Source organism: Mauremys reevesii, linkage group 10 (genome assembly GCF_016161935.1).
Source record: "Mauremys reevesii isolate NIE-2019 linkage group 10, ASM1616193v1, whole genome shotgun sequence".
Taxonomy (NCBI): domain Eukaryota; kingdom Metazoa; phylum Chordata; order Testudines; family Geoemydidae; genus Mauremys; species Mauremys reevesii.
Window position 1 is genome coordinate 8214538 of NC_052632.1, and position 18363 is coordinate 8232900.

At 43.5% G+C, this 18363-nt stretch overlaps 1 protein-coding gene across 5 annotated transcripts in view; it reads left to right on the forward strand.

Moving 5' to 3' along the window:
• The window catches only part of ADAMTS17 (ADAM metallopeptidase with thrombospondin type 1 motif 17), a 265853-nt gene that overhangs the window by 165264 nt on the left and 82226 nt on the right, over positions 1 to 18363 (forward strand). For 3 of the 5 annotated variants that reach the window (XM_039492977.1, XM_039492975.1, XM_039492979.1), the window contains 3 exons: positions 4381 to 4501; positions 11150 to 11224; positions 17394 to 17474. The exons of 1 other annotated variant lie outside the window; for it this stretch is intronic. In XM_039492977.1, coding sequence (XP_039348911.1) covers positions 4381 to 4501; positions 11150 to 11224; positions 17394 to 17474 — 277 coding nt within the window. The remainder of the gene's footprint in view (positions 1 to 4380; positions 4502 to 11149; positions 11225 to 17393; positions 17475 to 18363) is intronic. One more of the 5 variants, XM_039492976.1, reaches the window with a different exon arrangement.

The window sequence follows — 18363 nt, forward strand, 5'->3', positions numbered from 1 at the left end:
GCTGGCAACCGCTCCCATGTCAGGGCACTTTTTTTTTATAGGAGGCCTCCATCATATTCCCTGTACAAAGTGATGATAACAGTACCACAGCCACATCTCTGGCTTTCAACAACCAATTTGGGCAGGAGCCAGAACCACTGGGCGAAGTCCGGAGTCCATCACTTCAAGGAAGTCCTGTACTGTGCTGAGGTCAGCGTGCACCATGAAATCCCCAAGGGCAAGAATCCTGAGGGCTTCAGGAGCAGGGCTGATGCTGGAGAAGTCAGCCATGAGGTCTTCCAGATGAGCCGGTGGTATTTACACCAGCATTACCATCCATTTTTGTCCTCCCCCAAAAATACAGAAGACAGCCAGATGCTTGAGTACACTCTTCTCCAGCGGGGACCATCTTGTGCATTGCATAGAGAGTAAAACCATACCAAAGTTACTTCCTTTCCTTTTTATTTCTCTCTCAGATTGATGGGATCATAGAGTATCCAGCCACAGTGAAATGAACCAGCAGTATGGTCCAGCCATCCAACCCTGGAGTGCTCCATAGCTTCTGTCAAAGCTTACGATACATGCTGCCAATTAAGAGCCCACTTCTGCAAACACCTTTGGGAGATTCTTCATTCCCATTTCTAGTGACATTGATTCTGTTTTGCTTCTTTTATTTTGTTTTTAAATGCAACAATAAGGGTGGATTTTTTTCAAAAGCACCTAAATGATTTAGGAGCAGAAATCCCATCAAGACTCAATGTGACTTTTGCCTCTTTTAGCAATGCCACTCTAAATTCTTAACATAAGCCATTTCACAATCAAAAAGATTCAGTCCTCTTCTATTTGGGAAGCAGTTTGCAAGCATGGGGAAGGAAAAGTAAACAGCCTCTAATATTCATACAGATGAAGAAAGTGCTTCTATGTTGTTTTTTCTCTTATAAAGTAATGAGAATGCAGAAATTTTCATTCTGAAGCCAAGAAAAGCTTTATGCTTTTTAAAAAAATTCTGCTTTTTCAGAAACCGTTTACAAGACCAAATCCCAAGTGGTTTGTGATTCCCAGGTGTAGCAGAGAATGTTTGTATCGTTGAGATGGCAGACGCTTTTCAAAGCTGCAAGAGGTTTGGGGCCACTTGCTACAGGACGATGCTTTGTATGTTGCACTGGTGAAGGAGGGAGCCGTTCATTCGTCAGATCCTCCAGCAGGAGCCTGGTGGGAAGCAATGTGCTGTTTGACACATTCCTCTTTTCTGCATGAGTGAAAGACAGACCCCATAAAATTACTTACTTTATCAGCTTTGCACTTTACGATGTGTTGGACATGCTCATTCCCACCCTCGGTGCTATCAGACCTGTGGAGCATACAAATCAAGAGGTGTCAGTGAAATCACAGCAAAATGAGGTAGTCAGTGTGTGTGTGGGGAAATGGTTTGCCTGTTGCCCAAGAAACACGATTTGCGTCCAGTAGAGCCTCTCCTCACCCTTTTTGTCAGTGGCCATGATGAAGCTGTTGTTGCACCTTTGTTTTTTTTGGGAGGTCTTGAGTGTGTCTCTAATGGATGTTGTCATTAACATGTGCGTCACATATGCCTTATACTGCAAGGTAACACCTAACCGTGTGTGTCCCGTGTTCTCTGATTTGCAGGGCAACTCGTGCCATAAAAATGTGCCCATTAGACTAGAGGTGGGTGGGGTTCTATCTGATAGTTTGTTGACTGTACTCCAGAGGTGGGATTTTCCTAAGCGGTCAGCGTTGGCCTAACCCTGCTCCCGTTGAAGTTACTGGTTAAACTCACAGAAATCCAGGTACATCCCTACTCCAAATGTGTTTCTGACATAGTGACAGCCTGGCTACTCTAAGGTTTCATCCTTTCCTTGACATGGCAGTACTTGTATGTGATGTAATTCACATCGTAAACCCTCATCAGAAAGGTTCTGGGTCTGGGTGTAATTGATCATTCTGAAAAACAAAGTACCTCATCAGCTGTCCATTAAAAGAATTTCTCATGTTCCGCATGTAGAGAAGAGTGAGGAGGGATTTGATAGCAGCCTTCAACTACCTGAAGGGGGGTTCCAAAGAGGATGGAGCTCGGCTGTTCTCCGTGGTGGCAGATGACAGAACAAGGAGTGATGGTCTCATGTTGCAGTGGGGGAGGTTTAGGCTGGATATTAGGAAAAACTATTTCACTAGGAGGGTGGTGAAGCGCTGGAATGGGTTCCCTAGGGAGGTGGTGGAAACTCCACCCTTAGAGGTTTTTAAGGCCCGGCTTGACAAAGCCCTGGCTGGGATGATTTAGTTGTTGTTGTTCCTGCTTTGAGCAGGGGTTGGACTAGATGACCTCCTGAGGTCTCTTCCAACCCTAATCTTCTATGATTCTTCTATGTAATTTGGTCAGCTGAGCTAGAATCAGCATTATGTACTTGCTATATGAGATACATTGACATATCCAGGCACATTAGATATTTATTTCACGATCCTACATGGCCTGACTCATACTTATGGGGCATTAATTAGGTAACATCCCTGTGTGGAAATTTGCCTTAAAAACATGAAAAGCACATAGCCGTCCCCTCCTTATCTTTACTTGGCTGTCCTACATCGTCCTCGTGGTTTAAGGTTTATGAAGAACCCCAGTGTAGATCTAGAGATTTGGTCCTTTACATCTCTGCGTTGTTGATCCTCCTCTACAGTTCTGTGAACTGGTCTCATAACACTCGCAGTAAAGTTGGTTGAAGTTGCTTGTGGTTGTTCAAATGCAGCTGGAAATATATGCCTGCCTGCCATCCTGCCAAGTTACAAGGGAAGCTGTGTATCAGTCGAGGCTGTTGTGCTATCTATCATTATCATGTCCATGATAGCTTCCCGCAGCTCCTATTGGCCAGGAACGGCGAACCGGGAACGGCGAACCACAGCCACTGGAGCCGCTGGGAGCTGTGGGGGGCCATGCCTGCAGACAGTCAACGTAAACAAAATGTCTCACGGCCCCCCAGCGGATTACCCTGATGGGCCACGTGCCAAAGGTTGCCGACCCCTGACTTAGATTATGCCCAGGATTACCAGGCTTCAGAAATTCTCTCCTGCCCCCATTCCTTCTCAGTCAGCAACAACCACCAGCGCTGTCTTTTCTGCCTTGGAGAAGCTCATATCTACATTGCATGCAGATCTGTCACTCAGTTCCAAACCAGACCTGCAAGGTGCCAAAACTCCAGTTTAAGAAGCACCTCATGGAGAAAGCAATGGACTCAGGCTGGGGAGATCCCCCCCCCCAAGACCTCAGCCAGAGTCGTCAAGGAGCGTGCCTCCTGGCATGAGGTCTGAAGCCTCAAAGTCAGGGGTCCTTTGTCGGGGTTCCACTATGAGAGTAAGGATTAGGGAGAACACAGAATGTCCTAGTGTTTGCTTATGGGGTGAAATGGTAAAGATTTTTAGTGGTGACTATCACTACAATCCAAATGCCTTTTCAACTGAAGCATCGGGTTAAAAACTTAAATATTTTTAGGATCATTTAAGTGCAAAAAAAGTCAAAACGGAATACAGTGGGAGCATTGGCAAAATGTCACGTCTGCGCATGCACACAGCAGTTGCACTTACAGATCAGTGAACCTAAATTCTTGATACATTTATGGTGACCCTAAATTCTTGATAACATAAATGTGGGTTTCTGGTGTTCAGTTAATGGGACCTGCTGAAAATGTGGAACTGTGCGCTAGCATCATGAGCCATTCAGTTCAAATAGTGAAAATGTAATAGATGCTGAGTCCTCATTGCTGAATGTTAGTGTCCTCAGCGTGGTCCTGATACAATGCCCATTGGCTTCCGTGAGCAATAGATCAGGGCCTCAAGCATAATCTTGGAAGAACTTGTGGTTAAGGCATAAAACTGGAACTCAGGATACCTGGATTCTGTTGCTAGCTCCGCCTTAAGCTTCCAGTGTGAATCTGGCCAAGTCACGGAACCTCTCAGTGCCTTTCTTTTACCATTTTCAAAATGGGACTCATGGAATATACTTGTTTCACAAGGGTATTATGAAGGTTAATTAATATTTGTAAAGTTATTTGAGATCCTCACATGGAAGCTGCTATAAAATACAAAGTATCCTTGTAATCTGTTAATATTTAAACACGTTAGTGCAAATACACCAGTGTGCTTTGGATAACTACGGTTTTATGATGCTGCTTACAACAGTGAAACTTTTTATAACTTGGTTTGTGCATTTGCTATTGGATGAGTGTGTTTTGCTGACTAACCAATCCAATGCCATACTGACTGAATGCTCTCCTGACTCACAAGATTCTTTTCCTGTTCAGTTTTTCAACCAAATGTTATCCGTGGCTCGGCCCAGTTTAGAGACATTTTAGCTTTGCAAATGAAATAACGAGGGCCTCTGGTTGTTGTCATTAGAAAATCGGCTGCGATGGGATCATTGGCTCAGCTGCCAAAGAGGATCGTTGTGGAATCTGCAACGGAGATGGCAAAACCTGTAAAGTGGTGAAAGGAGACTTCAACCACACCAAGGGGATGGGTGAGTAGCATTCAGCAAAAGCGCTCTGCCTTCATCTGAACTGCTTAGCATCTAGGAGTTAGAGAGCTAGCGACAACTCTTGTCCTTTAAAAGTAGGTGAGTCACACCATGTGGCGCCTGATCAAATAGCCTTTGTACATTTAAAAAAAGATTTGAAATTAATATTTTTAGAGGTTGATACACAGGGAGCATTATGGCTGGCCAGGAGATTCGGCACTCGCTGACACTGATATAAGTTGGGGTGAGAGTAGCTACAGTGTTTATAGTGGAATTACTCTAATTTACACTAGTGTTTCTGACCCAATTTGTTGCCCAGAAGAAATCTGCAAAAATGTTTGAGACTGAATCAGTGAATAGCTGTACAAGAATAAGATGGTCAAGTATTTAGTTACTAACGATGCCTAATCTTATCACTCAGTTTTTTCAGAATAAATGTTTAACCTATAGGAGTTCCTGCAAGGGTCCAATTCTGAGAGGTGATGAGTCCCTCTTGAGAAGGGGAGTTGAAGATGCACAGGGCTTCACAGGGTCAGGCCTGTTGGCGCTGTATAACACCTTTTGCCATTCAATTTCCTTAACCATGTTCCAGTTTTATTAAAGAACTGGTTCAACGGTGGAAAGCCATCTGCAGCCTGTTCCTGTTTGCCGAGATTGGCCATTGCCTCCTTACTGAGCTCAAAGAAGTCACACTGTGCAGTTCATGTTGAATGTTACAGGTACTTTTGATGTAAAATGAGAGAGAAATAATCATGATGATCATAATGTCTCCTCCTGTGGGAGGGACAATGATTTCAGCATTTAGACTGATTGCTCCTGTGTACATCCCGGATTCATATAATGCTCAGGATATCTCCACTTCAGCTAAACCAGGGGACCATGCGCTCTGAGAATTTATACTGACTTTATGCCAGCAACATAGAAGCATTGGAATAAGACTGTTTTCAGTCAAGCTCAAGCTATCCCCTCTGGCTTTGCACACCCATTGTGTGTGAATTAGCCCTTGTTCCTTAGTCACTGTTCCACACTTATGAGAGACCTGTTGCCTTTCATCCTGGACAAGCAAAGTGCGGGGAAAATTAGACTTAGGACCCAGAGGCCACTGCAGGAGGGAGGAAGTATTTAGGAAAAATGACTGATATTTAAATGAATGTTGCCATCTCCACATGTAGGGAAGCACAAGCAAAGCACATTCAACATGTGCTGTTTTGGGACTCAGTTGAGCAAAGCAGTTAAAGATGTCCTTGGAGCACATGCTTGAGTTCCACTGAATTCATTATTAAAGTTAAGTGTGTGCTCTACTGCTTTGCTAAATCACGGCTTCAAAGCTGGTGCTCAGATTCTCTTTTCTAATTTCTGCTACCTCCTTCCTATACTTTATCTGTGAAGGCAGCTAAGATCCACCACCAACTCTGAGGTGCAGGTGGAATTGGCAAACTTCACTAATACTTTCTGGAGTTCATTTGTGCACTTCCATTGTCAGGCCGATCTGTAGTATGATTTCCAGCTGCAGTTTTTACTGCTCTGACTGTTGTGTTCCATTTAGCTTCCAGCTGTTGGTAATGAGAAGTTTGTATCTTGGCTGTGCAAGACTAAGGAAAAGATTTGCCTTGGTTAACTTTGTTGGCATGCACTTGTGCTTTGAGAGTAGGACTCTGAGAGCATGTCACAAAATATTGCACACAATTTCTGCAGTTAAAAAGGAACAGCACTGGTGGTATAATTGTGCTATACCTCCTATGTCTGTGTTGGAAATAAGGACATAAGAATATAACATAAGAACGGCCGTACTGGGTCAGCCCAAAGGTCCATCTAGCCCAATATCCTGTCTACCGACAGTGGCCAATGCCAGGTGCCCCAGAGGGAATGAACCTAACAGGCAATGATCAAGTGATCTCTCTCCTGCCATCTATCTCCACCCTCTGACGAACAGAGGCTAGGGACACCATTCCTTACCCATCCTGGCTAATAGCCATTAATGGACTTAACCTCCATGAATTTATCCAGTTCTCTTTTAAACCCTGTTATTGTCCTAGCCTTCACAACCTTCTCAGGCAAGGAGTTCCACAAGCTGACTGTGCGCTGTGTGAAGAAGAACTTCCTTTTATTTGTTTTAAACCTGCTGCCTATTAATTTCATTTGGTGGCCCCTAGTTCTTGTATTATGGGAACAAGTAAATAACTTTTCCTTATTTACTTTGTCCACATCACTCATGATTTTATATACCTCGGTCATATCCCCCCTTAGTCTCCTCTTTTCCAAGCTGAAAAGTCCTAGCCTGTTTAATCTCTCCTCATATGGGACCATTCCAAACCCCTAATCATTTTAGTTGCCCTTCTCTGAACCTTTTCTAATGCCAGTATATCTTTTTTTGAGATGAGGAGACCACATCTGTATGCAGTATTCAAGGTGTGGGCGTACCATCGATTTATATAAGGGCAGTAAGATACTCTCCGTCTTATTCTCTATCCCCTTTTTAATGATTCCTAACATCCTGTTTGCTTTTTTGACTGCTGCTGCACACTGCGTGGACGTCTTCAGAGAACGATCCACAGTGACTCCAAGATCTTTTTCCTGATTAGTTTGAACTAAATTACCCCCCATCATATTGTATGTAAAGCTGGGGTTATTTTTTCCAATGTGCATTACTTTACATTTATCCACATTAAATTTCATTTGCCATTTTGTTGCCCAGTCACTTAGCTTTGTGAGATCTTTTTGAAGTTCTTCTTCACAGTCTGCTTTGGTCTTAACTATCTTGAGCAGTTTAGTATCATCTGCAAACTTTGCCACCTCACTGTTTACCCCTTTCTCCAGATCATTTATGAATAAGTTGAATAGCATTGGTCCTAGGACTGACTCTTGGGGAACACCACTAGTTACCCCTCTCCATTCTGAGAATTTACCATTTATTCCTACCCTTTGTTCCCTGTCTTTTAACCAGTTCTCAATCCATGAAAGGACCTTCCCTTTTATCCCATAACAACTTAATTTACGTAAGAGCCTTTGGTGAGGGACCTTGTCAAAGGCTTTCTGGAAATCTAAGTATACTATGTCCACTGGATCCCCCTTGTCCACAGTTGTTGACCCCTTCAAAGAACTCTAATAGATTAGTAAGACACAATTTCCCTTTACAGAAATCATGTTGACTTTTGCCCAACAATTTCTGTTCTTCTGTGTGTCTGGCAATTTTATTCTTTACTATTGTTTCAACTGATTTGCCCGGTACTGACATTAGACTTACTGGTCTGTAATTGCTGGGATCACCTCTAGAGCCTTTTTAAAATATTGGCGTTGCATTAGCTATCTTCCAGTTATTGGGTACAGAAGCTGATTTAAAGGACAGGTTACAAACCATAGTTAATAGTTCCGCAATTTCACATTTGAGTTATTTTAGAACTCTTGGGTGAATGCCATCTGGTCCCAGTGACATGTTACTGTTAAGTTTATCAATTAATTCCAAAATCTCCTACAAAAGCCAGCTCAGGTTTGGGAATCTCCCTAACATCCTCAGCCGTGAAGACTGAAGCAAAGAATCCATTTAGTTTATCGTCTTTAAGTGCTCTGTTTGTATCTCGATCGTCCAGGGGCCCCACTGGTTGTTTAGCAGGCTTCCCGCTTCTGATGTACTTAAAAAACATTTTGTTATTACCTTTGGAGTTTTTGGCTAGCTAGTCTTCAGACTCCTCTTTGGCTTTTCATATTACATTTTTACTGTTTGTGCTCCTTTCTATTTACCTCACTAGGATTTGACTTCCACTTTTTAAAAGATGCCTTTTTATCTCTCGCTGCTTCTTTTACATGGTTGTTAAGCCACGGTGACTCTTTTTTTTTTTAGTTCTTTTACTGTGTTTTTTAATTTGGGGGTATACATTTAAGTTGGGCCTCTATTATGGTGTCTTTGAAAAGTGTCCATGCAGCTTGCAGGGATTTCACTTTAGTCCCTGTACCTTTAATTTCTGTTTAACTAACCCCCTCATTTTTGCATAGTTCCCCTTTTTGAAATTAAATGCCACAGTGTTGGGCTGTTGAGATGTTCTTCCCACCACAGGAATGTTAAATGTTGTTATATTATGGTCACTATTTCCAAGCGGTCCTGCTATAGTTACCTCTTGGACCAGGTCCTGCGCTCCACTCAGGACTAAATCGAGAGTTGCCTCTCCCTTGTGGGTTCCCGTACCAGCTGCTCCAAGGAGCAGTCATTTAAAGTATCAAGAAATTTTGTCTCTGCATTTCATCCTGAGGTGACATGTTCCCAGTCAATATGGGGATAATTGAAATCCCCCACTATTATTGAGTTCTTTATTTTGATAGCCTCTCTAAACTCCCTTAGCATTTCATCATCACTATCACTGTCTTGGTCAGGTGGTCAATAATAGCTCCCTAATGTTATATTCTTATTAGAGCAGTGTTTCTCAAACTGGGGCCACCGCTTGTGTAGGGAAAGCCCCTGGCAGGCCGGGCCGGGCCGGTTTGTTTACCTCCCCCGTCCGCAGGTCTGGCCAATCACAGCTTCCACTGGCCATGGTTCGCTGCTTCAGGCCAATGGGAGCTGCTGGAAGCGGCGGCCAGTACATTTTCTTTCTCATATAGTGCCACTCCTCCCTCCTCCTCCCGCACAACTTGTTCTGTCCTTCCGATATATTTTGTACCCCGGAATGATTGTGTCCCATTGATTGTCCTCAGTCCACCAGGTTTCTGTGATGCCTATTATATCAATATCCTCCTTTATCACAAGGCACTGTAGTTCACCCATCTTATTGTTTAGACTTCTAGCATTTATGTACAAGCACTTTAAAAACTTGTCACTGTTTATTTGTCTGCCCTTTTCTGATGTGTCTGATTCTTTTTTATGTGATTGTTTCTTGTCTGATCTGGCCCATATTCTATCCTCTTCCATCCTCTCCTCCTGACTAAAACCTAGAGAATCTCTATCAATAGACTCTCCCCTAAGAGAAGTCTCTGTCCAATCCCGTGCTCCTCTGCAGCAGTCAGCTTCCCCCCATCTCCTAGTTTAAAAACTGCTCTGCAGCCTTTTTAGTGTTAAGTGCGGGCATTCTGGTTCCACTTTGGTTTAGGTGGAACCCATCTCTCCTGTATAGGCTCCCCCCATCCCAAAAGTTTGTATGTTACATTACTAAATCTATAGCTGATGCCAGTGGTGAAACCACTGCTCCATCTTCTACAGCAGTTCCCGATCTGAATATCAACCAATGTATGCCTAGTTTACAGTTTCACTGCTTCTCTAATGTCTCCTGCAGGAAATGGGAATTGCGCCCTGGTCATTTTAGTTGGGAAAAACTTTCTCCATTTCTGTAGTAGCAGTGCTAGCTGGAAATAAGTGTATCTCATAGATGTTTTTGAAGGGAAACCTATCTTTGTTGTTTACGGATCAAAATCACCATGAATCATCATGCAACAAAAAGACTTGACCCAGATAGATGACAAAGTTCTGGGTGCCTGCCAGAATTTGAAAGTGGTTATATGCCTGTTTTCAGTTAGGTGGGCTGCTCTCAATGCATTCAGTGACTTTTCCCCATGGCAGATCTGTAGGAGCTGAACATTCTCTGCTGATTGTCAACCAGATGAGTACAGCAGGGATTCCTCCATCTCTAGAGACACTAGGTAATCAAAATAGGATGACAGGGCAGATGCGACAGTACCCAGACGGTATGTCGGTCATCAGTGTTATAATGTACAAGCCTTTATTGCACCCTCATTCTTTACTGAATATCTGGAGCCAGATGAGAGAGAGATGCATCAATCCTATCTAAAATGTTGCTTCACCATTCAAAATACTTCGTTTGTCCATCTTACATAGTTGTATAAATAAGGATTTTTCCAGCCATTATTCTATGTCCTGACACATAAATTAGCTATAGGTTTTTTTTTCTGAAAAATAGTAGATTAAAACACTATGTGAAAAATAACCCAAAATAGTTTTGCTATTTATTCTGTCTCTGCTTTTACACTTCTCTCAGCATAGACAGTGAAATTACACATGTTGGTTTCACTTATGGTTCCAGACCCCTTTTCCACTTACATGTTATGCCCTGTGAGTTAATCTGTGGTGTTCAATGGGATTTTTCATGTGCGTAAGTGTTTTGCAGGACCAGGACCTTAATCAGTTTCACGTTCTATGTCTCATGCACTGGCACAAAGCTGCAGTGTTCAGGTTGCAAACACCACAAGGAAACATGTATTTGTTTAAGAAAAAATCTGTGGATTTTCTTAAAAAAATCAACGTTTTAATAATGTTTAAAATCCAAGATTTTACAAAGCCTAAATTTTGGGCCAAATGTGATTTAAGCAGCAGGAGTCACAATAGCAGAATCAGGGCCTGGATGTTGAAATCATTACCAAAGAGAATGGCAGATTTGCTTTGATTAAGGTCAAGCCCAAAGCCCCTGTGTTAAGTGTGTCGATTTATGATTTCAGAAGAGAATAGCTGTGAAATGTCAAGACGTTGGTTGTTAAGAAGTATCAGTTTGAGAATTGCACCTACAACGTTTGGGCCAGATCCTGCAGCTGCTGTGCACGTGGGACTCCACTGACTGCAGGATCGGTCCCTGTATGTCCTGTGATTGCAAACCATGCTGTCGAGCTCTATTAACTGGACTAAACCCATGCCAACTCCTTTCTGTTTCTCAGTAACCAATAGTCATTGTAAGAAGGTTTCCACGTGTGTGATGGCAAAGGCAAAGGCTGTTCCCAAGTGTTTCTCGTGTAAGATGCCTGAATGCTGTGTGTGGTGTCATTGGGTAGCTGGTGTTGGTTTTCTGTCCTCCTCGTCCTGGTTGGATTGGGTGGGGAGACTGCATCGTATAAAAAGCCATGGATACCCTTTAAAGCCTTCTACATTCAGCATGACTAGCCTGAATTGGAGAGACAGCACGTGTGTCCTTGGCCTTTTAAAGGAGCTGCGTAGCCACTAGAATACCATGTTTGTCAGCCCATTATCCAGTTCTGCCTCTGTTTCTTCTCTTCCAGCCCATCTCTGTAGTGCCAGAGTTTTCAGAGTTTCTGCACACTGGATACCTGTCTCAGTCCTATACCTTTCTGTCCTTCTGTTCCCCCCCTCACCCCCAAAAGCACAAACTTTGTTTTAAAATTAATCTCTGACCTTCTGACATCATCCCCAAATAGTGTTCAGAATTATGTTCTGCACTTACGCCAGATCCTCAGTAATGTAAATTAGAAGCCAATGGAGCTATCCTGATTTACACCAGCTAACGGTCTGGCCCTTCCCTTCCTCCTTGTAAGATTCCCATCCAGACTCCAATGCCATACAGATAATGCTTAGAGACCTGCCACATGAGTCATTTTTTCATGTGTGCATCTATATTGTTCTTCTCTGGCCATGTGAAGATTTGAATGGATGCCCTCTGTCTTGTGACCCAAAAGAGAAGCTGCAGTTGTTTGGCTTATGTTTTAAGTCAGTACTCCAGATGGCAGGAAATAATTAAATGAACTAGGCAAATTGCTATAACAATAACTTTTCTTCGTGAGCAGTTTCTGTTTTTAATATGGTGAAGAAATCAAACACTTGATGCCAAATTTTAACCTGGACAGTAGTGCATTTAAAATAAAAAGAAAATTGAGAGATGGTGCTTTAAGCCTGGGAAGCCTCTTCTCTCAGCACGTGCTAGAAAATTCTGTTAATAGGATACATGGGCGGGTGATGAGAGGCAGACAGAAACACAGGGCAGTGGGTGACTTACCAGCCGGCTGTCCTTTATAGGAATCATTACCACCAAATTGATATTCGATAGCAATATCAGGAGGCTTTGAAATCTGTCCATGGCTTCACGATGAAATGATTTTCCTCCAGGCTAGCTACCCCATGGCTGGAAGTAAACAGTGGTGGGTAGGTCCTGTGTGGGTAGGTAACTGCAATTGGTAATCACCAGGATTCTCGTGCATGCAAGAAGATAAACTAGTCAATTGTCTCTTATTTTCTGATCAGCAACAAGCATTACATTCCGTACAAAATCTAGCTAGTGGGACAGTGGATTGCAGAGAGGATCAGTAATGAGAGTGCAGAGGTTGTCACCTGTAGGCTGACAGTTGGAATTCAGCCCCGATCGACGGTGAGGGCAAGTCATGAGCATCTTCTGACTGCTCAAAAAACGAGCTCTTAAGTCTGAGTGCTATGTCTCATGGATACGTTTCCACAGCACCCCCACAGTAAGTACTGATTGGCACTCTTGGCAATAGGAGCAAGGACTGAAAGAGCCAGGGAGACCGCCCTTGCCACCCCAGGACAGTGGGGATGTCTGTGCTGTACGTGTTCAGCAGATAAATAGAGGAGTCCAGACTTTACAGCTCTCAATTTGGGACCTTGCAGCAGGACATCATCTAAAAGTTGGGATAGTGCAGGGGTGTGGGATTTGTTCTACCCATACTGTGATACACCCCCGGTAGGAAGATACAAAGGTACATTGCATAGAGATCAGCACTTGCAGCCATGGGGTAACATCTCCTCTACCTGAGAATTCGTCCTCCAGTAACATCCAAATCCGTTTTGTAGTGATTCAGTTCCACGTTGAAATTTGTGCTAACCTCTCTCTCCTCTCTGGGACTAATAACCCTGCCTAACAGTGGGTTCTCCTGTTTGAGCCTGCTTTCCTCTTGCAAATCTCTCCAGTGTTTAAGTGAAGATACAGTAGCCACCATACATGTATTAATCTGCTTGATGACAAAGCCACCTTTTGTTCTGGTGTCTCTCCTAATACAAGTTCACCATATAACTTGTATCTAGGACTCACTTCAGTCACGGCCTTATGTTCCTGGGACAGTGATGTAACACAGATTATCCAGAAAGATTGTTGCATGCCAAAATAGCTGTTCCCAAGGTGGAGTACAGTACATACAGCTCTAGAAATGACCAAATAATGAAATTCTCCAGTTATGCTTTCCAACCTTTATCTTAAAAGTCTGACTTTTGGATGAAGTAACTAGAACCACTCCCTGATTGTTGCCAGATCTCATCAGTCTTTACACAGCTCCTCACCTAAACAGAATTTGAACTCAAACTTGCAGACCCCAGCATTGCAAACAGTTACCCCCAAGTTACCTAACAGATCTTTGACAGTTTTTTGACCCTGGACCAACAGTGAGCTTTCTGTTGTGCTTAATATTTAATGCTTGATAATCTTTCTGGGAATCTGCAGTTTACAATTTGTGATAGAAAACATGCCTTGAAAACTATGGGGCTGTTTTTAAGGGGCAGCATTCTCCAATATTGGGATTATAATCCCTTGAGCAACAGCATGTCACTAGCTCTAAAGCCCAGCTGGGAGCAATCTGAGTTTATATTTGTGGTGAGTTTGCATGTATGGTGTATTTAGTGCACTTGCAGTAGGATTTTGACCACTGATTTACACAGTATTGCTGGCTAAGAGCTACAGATGCTTTCTATGGGACATGCCCAAGGAACCTACTCTGTCCCCTGAAAGAACATTTCAGAACTACGCAAGCATAGACTACGTGGTTCCCTAAAGAAAAATGTTAATGGTTCTGTGTCACCCGATCTCAGCGAGCGAGTACAGTAAGGTGTTTTTTGTTTGTTTGTTTTTTATTCAGGAGCTGTGAATACAACCCCTGGTACCATCAGTCAGGATTAGAAATTACATGAGGAGAAAAATCTGGTATCAGACCAAACTAAATAGTCTCCAGAACTAATACTCTGTTAATAGCTTAAAACTCAGCTATTTACCATTTCAAAAGTAATGTACAAGACAGCGTTTCCACACGGTATTTTCTCACACCTCAGTGGTGACATGAGAGCATATTTGTGGCACTAGCAGAACCTCAAGAGTAATGCCTCTCGCACCACAAAAACAGCGGGACACAGGCCAGGATACCACTGCCTCGGGTCTGCTGTGAAGCCCAGTGAAATCAATGAGAGCCTTTCCATTAACTTCAATAGTTTTTTGGATCTGGTCATGGCAGAAGGTAGTTCTGAGCCTTTGATTTAGAAAATAATAATCATCATCCACAGTAAATACATCAACAAATACGTGATACTTGGGCATGTTCCAAAGTGGCTTCCTAACATGGTGGCCAGGTGCGTTTCCAGGGAACATTTACAGTGAGATATTGTCATTAATCACTCTGCTGTATGTTCGTGTCTGATAGTAATAGTTGGTTCGGTTTGAATGCAGATGCATGGGGTGCAACAAGGGATGTTTGGGCATTTTAGAATGTGCTGCTCTTAATGTAATTTATCTCAACCAACAAAAAACCAACTCCCAGCAGGATCCAGGCTAATGTCCGACATCTGTTTTCTTTGATTTTTATAGATTTCACAATTGCCATAAAAGCCAAACCCTGAAGTAGTGAGTATTACTGATGGAGCATGCTTTGTAATTAGCAGAATGGGGAATTCATCAGCTTGACATGAGGGGAGGTTCTTTGTTCAGAATCCTGTTTTCCCTTTATTTTGATTCTCCCTGCAAAGGATGACTGGCTGACTTTGGGAAGTAACCTGAGCAGGGGAGAAGAAACCAAGAGAGATGATGCTCCTGGGTGGGGTCAAAAGGAAAAGGACCCGAGCTCAGGGGAGTGAGGAGAGGTGGTAAAATGGCAATACAAATTAGTGTAATGTACCAGAACAAGAGGGGCTACCTTAAAAAGATGAGAGGCTAAGGAGAGAGTTGGTTGTCATTGGCCAAATCATCTCCCAACCGAACATCAACCCCCCAGTGAGGATGTTTTGTACAGGTGATCTAAAAGGGTTGGGAGTGGAAAGGAATCCATGTGTCCCATTAATCTGGTGGCTATGCAGCTGCTTCATTGACACTACTGTGGTTGGCTAAGCCCCTGGGCTGAGGCCCCTGGGCGAACCCATAAGTGAAAGGCTTGCAGGCAGGGTTTAGGGGTGTGGGATCTATATAGCGATGGATTCACTAGCCACATCCAGGCCACATCCCAGGGGACCATCTCCACAGTCCATGCAGCCACCGAGAGAGAGAGGCCCTTTGTTCTGCAGTGTGTCGCTCTCTCTCGCTTGCTCTCAGTCCGGTACAAAGCAGAACCACAGCACTTCAGCAGCATTTACCCTTAAAAAACCAAAGCCCTGCCAAATTTTAAAGGAATAGTCCCAAACACTACTCTTACACTAGTGATTCTCCAGCATCGTCCTATTTTTATAGGGGCAGGTCTGGTACAGGGCCATATCACTTAGCACATATAACAAAAAAGGGAAGGTAAAGCATACAGAATAAACTATTAGTGTTTTAAAAGAAAAGGTGGGAAGGGGGAGGAGCCAAGTTACACACTGAAAAATAAACCGTCTGGCCAATTAAAAAGAATCAAATCCTAGTCACGATGATAGTCTCATTGCTTCATATTTGACACGGGCATTAGTAGGTAGTTTGCTTTTTGCCTATCACTTAGACCAGGGGTAAGCAACCTATGGCACGCGTGCCGAAGGCGGCACACAAGCTGATTTTCAGTGGCACTCGCGCTGCCCGGGTCCTGGCCACCGGTCCGGGGGGCTCTGCACTTGGATTTAATTTTAAATGAAGCTTCTTAAACATTTTAAAAACCTTATTTACTTCACGTACAACAATAGTTTAGTTATATATTATAGACATAGAAAGAGACCTTCTAAAAACGTTAAAATGTATTACTGGCACCCGAAACCTTAAATCAGAGTGAATAAATGAAGACTTGGCACAACACTTCTGAAAGGTTGCCGACCCCTGACTTAAACTAAAGCTAGGGCTGAGCATTGAAGTTTGGAGCAGAACCCACACACGAATGACTCCAAAGGTCAAGAGTGCCCATGTCTTAAGGTTTTGGTTTTTGCCCATCTCTAAATTGAACCATAACATTTTTTAGGGGGTTTTAAAAGCAATAAATAAACCGCATGTAACTCACAAGTATCATTTGAAGGAGATCAGTCCTACAGATTTTTTTTTTAACTATCCTGTAGAATTAAATCCTGGTTGTAGAATTCTGCAGCTTGGTTTAAAAGTTCTAAAGGAAGGAGATTGTAGTCTATTAAATTATATAGGACTGTTTCATAGGGTATGTCTACGCTATCGATCTGTCGGGGGATCGATATATCCGTCTAGTCTAGACACGATAGATCGATCCCCAAACACGCTCCCCATCGACTCCGGAACTCCACCAGGGCACGAGGCAGAAGCGGAGTTGATGGGGGAGCGGCAGCCGTCGATCCCACGCCACGAGGACACGAAGTAAGTCAATCTAAAATATGTCGACTTCAGCTACGCTATTCTCGTAGCTGAGGTTGCGTATCTTAGATCGATTTCCCCCCACCCCAGCGTAGACCAGGCCATAGGGACTGACATGCCAGTGAAAGCAAATAGATTTATACCAGTTTTCATCAATGACTCCTGCAATGTTTTCATTTTAGCAGTCTCCCAAATAGCTCATTCTTTTCCTTAAAAATATGAATGATAATGCAGATTATATGCCAAAGAAAGTGTTTTCATAACAGCTAACACACACGTTTTCATTTCGAAACTCTGACACTTTTATTCCCATGATGTGCATTGTAACTACTGTCAAGCACACCTTTGCTTTAGCATCCAGTAGGATCCTAACGAATTCCGGTAGATGCCACACGTGAACAAAAATGATGCAAGGGAACAGATTTAATAGAACCAACCACAAGCCAGAAGAGTTGCAATTAAGGAGTGCAAACACTTTTCCCCCTCTCCTCAAGCTGTAATGATTAGCCCTTGCTACGCAAGTCACTGCATTGAAACCTGGCTGCCAAAACAGCTACTACCTTTTGAGTGTTTCCCAACCGTAACAAAAGCTGGAGTGGAGTTGTTTTTTTGGGGGGTGATACTACATTACAGAATGCCTCTGGCTGGCTGTGGGAGACTCTCATCCATGTGACCTTTTGTTGCCCTAGGTTATATTGAAGCAGCTGTGATCCCTGCGGGTGCTCGACGGATCCGAGTGGTGGAGGATAAACCTGCCCACAGTTTTCTGGGTAAAAAAGAAAAATGCTTTGATTTTAAACTCAGTGTATGCGTTTGCCTAAATGATCACTAGGAGTAGTTAGGCCACAGGTTCATCGTTTGCAGGAATTGGCTGCTAACGTTTCTTACTGCGATGTCTCACGATTTCTGTGGCGGTTTGCTCAGTGTGTTAATATATCGGACAGCAGTAGGGTGCTGTTCAGCCTGAAGGAATCCCAGAGCATTTTTACATGCGTAGACAAGTCCCTGACATGCACTTTGCTCTGGGGTGGAACAGAGGAGCTGTCTAATAGCACGCAACAACACTGGGAGGAGTAAGGAAGAATGTGGTGTTCAGATGAAACAGCAGCCATTTAGGTAGGAAGAGCATAGCACCCAGTTCAAACTAGTAGTGAGAAAGGACAAGGCAGCTGACTCCCCCAACACCCTTACCATGCTGCCAGGGCCACTTCCGCCAGTACTAGGTTGTCATTTTGCTTTACATCCAAGACCCAGCCCTGCTTAGCCTGTAATGAGCTCACAGCCTGAGGTGGGCTGGCTGCAGCCATCGATCCAGTGCTTATGTGATTTATTCTGAATGTCTGTGAGGCAGCCAACTGAAATCATGGGCTTAGTCCTCCCTTCGTTTACACTCCTGCTGTCCCGCTGAAGTCAGTGGCATTGCACCTGTGGATGGCCTGCTAAACCCAGGGTTGTGAGTTCAATCCTTGAGGGGGCCACTTAGGGATCTGGGGCAAAAATCTGTCTGGGGATTGGTCCTGCTTTGAGCAGGGGGTTGGATTAGATGACCTCCTGAGGTCCCTTCCAATCCTGATAGTCTGTGATCTGGCCCTGGGGGAGCCTCGGACATTGTAGTTTGATCTATTGCAGGGTCAGCAAATTTATTATAAAATGATGAAC